The sequence below is a fragment of the Polypterus senegalus genome, chromosome 3, assembly GCF_016835505.1.
Source record: "Polypterus senegalus isolate Bchr_013 chromosome 3, ASM1683550v1, whole genome shotgun sequence".
In the NCBI taxonomy this organism is placed as follows: domain Eukaryota; kingdom Metazoa; phylum Chordata; class Cladistia; order Polypteriformes; family Polypteridae; genus Polypterus; species Polypterus senegalus.
The window spans coordinates 65105040-65114014 of record NC_053156.1 but is presented as its reverse complement, the minus strand read 5'-3'; the positions used below and the strand labels follow the sequence as shown (position 1 = coordinate 65114014).

At 38.3% G+C, this 8975-nt stretch overlaps 1 protein-coding gene across 1 annotated transcript; it reads right to left on the bottom strand.

Annotated features, from left to right (window-relative positions):
* Positions 1-1547: 1547 nt before the first annotated feature.
* her8a (hairy-related 8a) lies at positions 1548-7304 on the bottom strand. The gene is made up of 4 exons (XM_039749930.1): positions 7124-7304; positions 5139-5234; positions 3636-3714; positions 1548-2119 (listed from the first exon to the last, which is right to left on the bottom strand). Exons 1-4 carry the CDS (start codon positions 7184-7186, stop codon positions 1641-1643), a joined length of 717 nt encoding a protein of 238 aa, XP_039605864.1. The 5' UTR covers positions 7187-7304; the 3' UTR covers positions 1548-1640.
* Positions 7305-8975: the final 1671 nt, after the last annotated feature.

The window sequence follows — 8975 nt, the reverse complement described above, 5'->3', positions numbered from 1 at the left end:
TTTGATATATCTTACGAAAGTCATTTGTAATTTAAAGCACACATCAGTTGTCTTAAATAAAATAAGATGGACCTAGGGGCTTGCAGGCCTTGAAACCAGAAACTGAATGGTATCATTGGCTTCAGATGAGAACTGGATGGCACAGCAGACATTAAGGCATTAATTTAAACCTTAATTAAGACATGGTAGACTTTAAAAAGTCTCAACTAGTTCAGATTAAATGTAATTAAGAGTCATAAACACTGTACATTACAGGTTGACACCAACACAATGCCAAGAAAGGATGATCTGCATATCTTTGACTAGACTGGAAAATAGACCAAGATGACATTTGTGATTTTAATGAAGGGAATCAGGAGTCCTCATAATTGCTAAAAGTAGACCTCAAGTTCACTCAATGATACCAAATCTTAGTTACCTTTCAGATCTTGAGTACTGCAGGTTAAACGAGCCTATGGTCCTTCTTGGTAGTGTCCACCAACATATAAAATGTTTAAGGAGTTATTGTTAAACAGGATGAGTAATTGAAAGGAAACTTTTCATTAAGCAGGTGTTGCAGTTTGAAGTAGGGGTAATGTACAGTATATAATCTGTGTCTCCTGACAACAAGATTTTTGCACTGTCAGCACAGGAACCCATTTGCATATCACCACCTCTGGAAAGATTATATCTTTATCAAGCCCGTCAGAGTTAACAGCGAGAAAGTGCTAATAAGAAAATGAAGCACCTGCTGGATACAGCTAGTTCTGGTTGGTATTTACAACTTGTGTGAGAGTTTCTGCAGCTTAAGCTAATGTTGCATTATGTAACTTCAAGTCTGGTATGTAGGGCTTGCAGACTGAAATCACTGATCTCTTTGCTGGACTATGTCAGTTTACACATCTGAAAATCACTGGGCATATTGCATTTAGTGGCTGCAAGCCAACCTTTCAGCATAGTGATGCCCGTACCTGTTTTCTGATAGAACAACATGCTGCCTGATGGAGCTGGAGCTTTACAAAGGGTGAACAGTTATGGTAAGTTCGGCCGCAATCTCTGCCTTATTTTTTTTTTTTTTTTTGTTTCGTTCTGTTGTGGTATGTAACACACAAGACATCCAACAGATGAAGTTCTCTTTTGTTTGTGAAGTCCAAGATGCCCATGTTCCTTACTCCTAATTGCTACACTATATGCATTGTACTTGAGCGATTAATGCTTTTCAGCTTCCATGCACACACAACACAACCTTTTTATTAAAATAAAATCATATCTGTTGGATTTTGTTTCAGCGAGCTGTAGACTAGTTTGAGTGAGTCATTGGGTATGTCAGACTACGCGACTGATGTTCATCAGAGCACACCACTGATAGCTTCCAATGTGCTAAGATTTTGTAACTGAAGACTACAGATTAAAAACAATGAAAAAGCTGCCTTAGGTGACATTGTCTTTAGGCTGTATGTCAGTATCAGCTGCCTGATTAAAAACCCTATTACCCCCATCATGAATAACTTGCAACTTCAAATCTGACTTTCTTGTTTCTTTTACCACAGTATTAATGCAATAAAAGCTATAGCAAAATTAACATTTTAATTACAAAATAGAAAGACACTTTGCAGTCCCACATCAATTAATAAATAAAGTTCTGATTTGATGTTTTTCTTCTACCACGGTCTCCACATTGAGGAGTCACTGCCTAAAAATGATTGCAATTGATGATGCACTGGAGAATTTCCATGGCCATGTTCAGGTGATCCAGGTGGTGATGAAAGATTTTCCACACTTCTGGCACGGTCCACATCAGTTCTATGCTGAACAGGTGGGGACATCTGCGTGTTTGGCAGCTGAACCCCTTGCAGAAGAGCACCAGGATGGCCATCATGGACCCTGGACACAGTCATTTGTGGGTAGATGGAGGCTGCCGGGTGACCAGGTGATAAAACTTTAGGGGAGGCCATGCTGGGAGCTGTAGCCACATCACTGCAGATCTGTGGCAGGGACTTTAGGAGATGGTTGAGTAAGCGTGCACCCACTTTCTTGTCCATACCTTGACAGTTAAGTAACAGGTTGTGCACCTCATGCATGCACTGTATATAACCACTGCTGTATCTCTGTTGTGCCTCAAGACCATGCTGTCCACCAGCTGCAAAGAGGATGAGAAGAGAAAACACACATTAAATGCTGTATGTCACTTTAGGAAACATAAACATAAAGCTTGTGCCAAACTGTGACTGAAATGGCATACAAAGAGGCAAAACTACAGCTAACCAAAGACACTCCATTGATTGTGCTCCTTAAAAAATAACTTCTAACAATTATACATGGAGAATAATTGAGTATTACAAACAAGTATTACAGACATGAGAAATGGAGTAGACACAGACTTTTCTGCATGGCCCAATGGAAATAGGACATTGTCCATTGCAGCATACACTCATTCTTATAGTCACTGACTGACACAAAGCCTGTTTAGATAGAGTGAAAAAATTAAAATCGCCTTAGGAAATTCATTCTACTCAATACAACATTGTGTCACCCTGTTTGTCCTACTTAGTTTCAAAATATTTTTTAGGGTGCTCATTTTGTCAAGCAATTGTACAGTGAAGGCTCAGAACATGGTGTATGTGGTGTGGCGAGTGGCTGGGACTGCTACCTAGCCGGGGCGCCCAGGCGGACCGGAGGGGTGCTTGCACCTCCTCCAGACCACGAGGGGGCGACCGCCCTGGTGGCTTTGGGGACCACGCTCAGAAGCTCAGCCCTGTAGGAGCCCGTGGTCACCGCCAGGGGGTGCCCCAATGACTATGTAGCCCTGGACCTCAGCACTACCGCCACACCCGGAAGTGCTGGGAGAAAGAGGATCAGGGACACACGGAGTGCTTCAGGGTGCACAGCTGGTACTTCCGCCACACTGGGGAGTATTGGCGGAGGCTTGTCAGGAAGCACCTGGAGCTCGTCCAGGTGTGAATAAAAGGGGCCACCTCCCTCCATTTGTTGGCTGGAGTCGGGAGCGAAGGAAGATAAGGTCTTGGAGAAGGAAAGGGGGCGGCCTGAGGACTGAAAGAGGCAGTGTGAGGCCTGGCCTTTGGGGGAGTTCTGGGGTTTTGTGTGCACTTTGTTGTAAATAGTGACTGTAAATAAAAGTCTGGTGGTGCGTAATACGATGTCTAAATGTCTGTGTCCGGGGCTCATTCCACTGTGGGTATTTACTGTCTGGCTCCGGATGGTACAACCACCGGATATTAGGAGAACAGAAAGGTAACTTAGGGGAACCTAAATCAATAAAAAGCAATAAAAAGGGACAAGAATAAGACTTATCCAGTTTTCTGACAAAACATTATACACTAAAAACATTACTTTTGTAATATAGCTTTGTGGCTGGAAATAGAACCCTGACAACCTTTCAGGTAATGGCTGAGTTTTTGTTCGGCCCCATTAGGATAAAAGGAGTTATAGATAGATAGATAGATAGATAGATAGATATAAAGAACAAAGTAGAATTTAGCATTTACAGAAGCTCAAGAAACATAGACATATTACAAAAGAAAACATCAATCACAAACAAGAATTATAAAACAAGAAAAAAAAGGAAATTGTGGAACAATGTGATGAGTGACCTGATCATGTTCGACAAAACCATGCTGCTCCTATTTTTTACTTACCTAATAAATTATTTCTTTGTAAACTTTCCATATGCTGCACTGTGATTTCCAACACGTCTGCTTTCTCAAGTTTGGATTGCTGTAATGAAAAATTAATGAGAAAGGATTTTAGGACATTTCATAAAGTTTCACAATAGTGCTGAATTCACGTTTCACTTCATAGTGTAGGTAAAGAAAACAATAAGAACAGAGAGAGGTACTCAAATGACATAAGATCAGTGATGTACTGTATAAGACAGAATCAGTGCCCTGTTTCAATGTGCTGCCATAGGTGACTGTTTTTGATTTAGCACTCTTTGATTTACTTCATGCTTAGTCACATTTTAGTCATGTTTTTTACATGATGTTTAGCCACTATAAAAATACTAAATCAATTTGTTTTTTTCTGTCAGTCATATTTCATTTTAATGTTATTTACTTTCATTTTTTAAATAATTGCAGATCATAAGATGACACTAATACTCTCTCACATTTTAAAGTTACGCATTAAGGTTAACTCGTCAATCTATACCGGCCCAGAACTGCACAGAGTTTACACTGAGGTGGGATGATTCCTATGCCCTGTGTGTCGCTGCTGATATAGGCTCCTTGCAATCCTGTAATTGATAACTGGGTTCAGAAAACTAGTAGATATACTTCCATTTTCCTATTGAGGCATTTAAAATACATAAAATAATCAGTATATTGAGTTAGTTAAGTTAAAAAAAATTCTGTGCAGAATTACATTTATGGCAGGAACAGGCCTTACAGAGAATTCAACCAATTTACTCAGATTTGTTTTCAATATCAGTATCGCATATTTTAACAGGTCATAATAAAAATTGGAATTATGTATAAAAGAACCCCTTCCTAATAACAGAGACTCAGTATGCAACAATGTCTTTTCAACAGCAAGAATAAAAACAAGTTTGTACCACAGATGAAGTCATTGTGCTAAACAAAACAGACAAATCGTTTTTGAATATTAAGAATAGCTAAAATTTCTACTGCACATATACCCATGTATGAAGAAACATATAATGCCTTTAATGTTTAGTACCTACAAACTACAAAGGTATAAAAAAGATGCCAAAAAGGTTTCATTCGGCAAATTATCCAATTCTATTTGTTTTTTCTTCATTTTTAGAAAATTGCTTATTTTCACTTAAAAAATATAAATGAATGTGCTTTCATTCAATACAAAATGAAAAAGAATGCACAAGTGTGTTGTTTGATATTTATTTGCTTATTACAGCTTATAAATTCAAAATTCTATTCTGTACTTGCAGTAATGAACAATGTTTAAAAATATTAAGAAGTTTAATGAGAATGGGCCTGTTTCATCTATTTTCCAAGATATTTTGACCAGACTGATATGTGGACATGGTTATTTTTATCACACCCATATGCAGTTTCCTTTCTCATTATGTTGCAGCCATCATCATCAAAACAGAACATTTCAACATAGTTTAGATCTATAAGAGAGTGACGTGCATATGAAAAGCAACCAAACCTCTGACTTACATCTAGATTGTAGGCATCCACCATTATGCATTTGAGTTGATCCAGGCTGTTGTTGATCCTCTCCCTTCGCTTCTTTTCAATTAGAGGTTTCCTCAACTGAAAAGAGAGTGAAAAGAAATAAGCATAAATGAAATAAACTAAACAGGCATGGTATATCCATTTGAGATGCAGAGATGTCAAAGCTCGTGCAATATATCTATTACAAATAAAGATGGGATGCTAATAACTGCATCCTTTAAACTTGTTTTTTAAGTTGTGCCAGCCCTAATTGGTTTAAATTATTTCCAAATTAGCATCCTTAATATATACAAACATGGCTTCAAAATTCATGCCTGTTTTAAGGATGTTTTTATCCAGCCCATTTTTTTTTAAAAAACACGCCTTAAAAGGTTGAAGAATATAAAGTTCTCTGTCCATGTTGAAGAATTTTACGGTCAAAGTAATCAGACAGCTATGATGTATGTACTAGCTAGTAATAATGCAGATAACTTAAATTGAGTCGAAAAGCAATAAAATACAGGATGATATGATGATTTTAATGAAATATTTTTTGTCAACCATCAGTGTTTTGAATCCCTAGGGACAGAAGTTAAGCAGTAGCTTGGTGACCAACCCTGGATGGGATGCCAGTCCAACACAGGACACATATTTGTGCACCAAGTCCAAATATGTGGAACTGAGATCATTGTCAGTTTTATGTGTGCTGACTTGTGTTGACTATAAATGATGGAGCTTAAATAATAAATGAATTACCTCTTAGTTCCAAATCAGCTGACTTTTGTTAGTATTCATTTTGTTTTGTTTAATTAATGTAAAAATAACTAAGAAAATGTCATCTAGTCTACTTTTTAACCTATTTCTAATGCAATAGTTATGATATGCAAAAATCTGTTCTGGTAGTAACAGGCAGTGGCAAATAGAGTAATGTAGTGTTCATGTAGCATCTCAAAGTAGTTCCTGCCTAAAGCTTTTTCTGAATAATCCTGTTTTACAATATTATGATTCAAATTTTGGTATGTCTTTATAACAAAAAGAAAGAATTGTTGACTATGATAAATTAATGCATGCCAGGAGCTAATCTGGGGCAGTTTTATTTGGTCAACAATGTTGTGTATCATATTAAAAAATAAATAATATAAAACCAGGTAAGTGTAGCTAAGAATAAAGTTGAGGCATTTTACAGTTTACATACTACTACTACTACTACTACTACTACTACTAATAATAATAATAATAATAATAATAATAATAATAATAAATCTAGCACTTCAGGAAACTGTTCATAATTTTAAATTAATTTATTCATTATAAGGATGGAACAAACGCCATCGTCCACCATGCACAAGTAACGGGACCATTCACTACACCTCAAGCGACTATCTATTATAGCATGTCACATAATATTTTAAATGTGAAAGTATGTAATGAGTAATGCAGTGCATTCCGTAAGTAGCGAATCAAGGTGATATAATGCAAACTAAGAACAATAATTAAATAAACAACCCAAAAAATCCGATACCACACAGTAAACTGCCTGCAATGGCCGAACAGGATTCATGTACTGAGTGACGGTAATGTAGTTAGAGAAGTTGATCTGAGCTCATCTCGCCTTGATTCCACTATGGGCCTTAAAAGCCTCCGCAATGTGTAAAATATTATAAACTACTTTACATAAGAGTTATGTACCAGTCTTTAAAGCAAACGGAAAAAAACAAAACATAGGCGCAGGCTACATTTGGAAAATAAGCATCACAATTCCTCGCTCTCATGTACGAAGTACGAACTCTTAAAATTAAATATCCATATTCCGCAAGTGCAGAAAGTACGATGACTGTCATTCTTGCGTTTCCTGATCTAATGTATGAATAGCCTTGGCATTCCTACAAAAATGCGTTGCTTCCAAAATGAGCGAAATTTGTGCGACTTTCATACCACAAAAACGTTTCAGCGGATGTCGTAATGGCCACACACTGGCACCTTGTTACCTTTCTCTCCTCCTTTGCACTGCAGTTTCTGTCGGGCGTGCTATCCAGACTGGACGCGGTCATTTTTAGTGGTGTTCTGCTAAACTTCGCTTTACTGAGTGCCTTGTCCCACTTTCTGCCCACGAAACCGCATTAAATATAGCGGCTCCGCCTATTTGCATGACAAAGCGTGTGGCCGCGTCCCCGGGCGGTTTCCCACAGTCAGCGCAAGGGAGCCGTTCAATCAACAGTGACAGGTCAGCGGCTCCAATGAATGGGAGTGACGTCACGCCCACATGTGGACAGCTGTTTTGTTATGGCTCTGCCGGCCCTGGGAAACTCGTCCTTAGCTGGACTCCACAATTGAGTGTGCCCCCGCCCTGTCAGTAGCAGCACCTAGGCTATTATCATTTATTGTACCTTCAGGCTGGGTGATCGTATCGCGTTTCTATAAGGAAACAATGAGTGCGCGACTTCTTTGTGGGGTTGCAGCTTCTAAATTTAGGTCATTTTAATTCAAAGGCTTATGTTGGCGTGATATATGAAGTGACGGCGTGGCGTTTTAGCTACACGTGTATACAGTTAAATGTTTCTTAAAGCCGCATTGCAGAGTCTAGGTGCAAGAAAATATGGCACACTTCGATCGCACGATTTTATGAAGTCCAGCTGCTAGTGAAGTGTACCTGCGATGATGTGTGTGTGTGTGTGTGTGTTGTGGGGGAGAGTCGATGTGGGTCTGAGTGGGCTTTGTAACGTGGGAGTGGTGTTTGGGGGGAGGGATTGGAGGCTGTTTTGGCGCTCTTAGAAAAGGTGCAATCATAGGACTAGCCTGATCTGATATGGAGAAATGTGAAGGGAATTTAAGCGTCCCGATCTCTATTCAGAGCGTACGGTTATCTATTCACACATAGTCTATGTGCCATGTTTTCCTAGTAAGTTATAGGATTGTCCCATTCTTTGATGCCATAACCTTGATACCTATATATTTTTCTTAATCCTTGAAGTGAAGTTTTTATATCCTTTGTATTGAATATGTTAAGACGAATGTTGGTGTATACTGTATGTGGACGGTTTCCTGCATCTAAGGCAATTCATTACATCAGCATATACAATGGAAGTGTTTACAGACACGATTTTACAGTTGGAGCAAATGCGTTGTAAATCACTTGCTTAGAAGCACACATTAATACATTATTCTTTTGAAAAGCTCTGTCTGTAGGTCATCTTATGTTCTATTAAGGCTTCTGCACTCAGAAGTGTCTGTTAATTAACTAGGTACTTTGTTGCAATATGCAATACCTTCTTTGCATCCTTTGCTGTCAACTGTACCATGGAACATATTGTAATAGCATTGTGCTCTTTTGAAAAAGTTATACTATCTAGGACAGCAAGTCTCAAGGCAGGGATGGAACTAGTAACACTAGTGTGTAAGGTCCAGTGTTTTGCCCACTACACCACATTGACTCTCCACATCTCTGCTCAGCTCTGCTCAGCAGAGCAGGTGACTATCTTTGCAGCTTTGGGTGAAAAGGAGGATCCAACCTTGAATGGAAGAAGACACTTCAACTTAATCTGAACAAAGTTTCAATTGTATGTCTACATTTGACTTCACTAGTCATATTATTGAAATAAAGCCTTGAATAAAACCTTGAACTTGAATAAAATGAATTTGTAGTCCATTGATTCTTTTTAACTACAAACATCACATCTGTTTCTTTTCTGCTTCACTATGAACCTAAAACTACGATAATACACTCATTCCTAACTCTGCTTGTCCTCTTATCATAATGTTAAATATACTTTTTAATGTATTTAACTTTTTAAATGTTTTTCTAAGGTTTTTTACATTGTCAGTCTGGCAAGATTTTACCAC

Excerpts from the sequence above, each read along its gene's own strand:
- her8a (XM_039749930.1), bottom strand. The coding sequence starts at position 7,186 with ATGACCGCGTCCAGTCTGGATAGCACGCCCGACAGAAACTGCAGTGCA. Across the intron at positions 5,235-7,123 it reads GTGCAAAGGAGGAGAGAAAG|TTGAGGAAACCTCTAATTGA; the intron begins GTAACAAGGTGC and ends CTCTCTTTTCAG. Across the intron at positions 2,120-3,635 it reads ACAAAGAAATAATTTATTAG|CTGGTGGACAGCATGGTCTT; the intron begins GTAAGTAAAAAA and ends TCCTCTTTGCAG.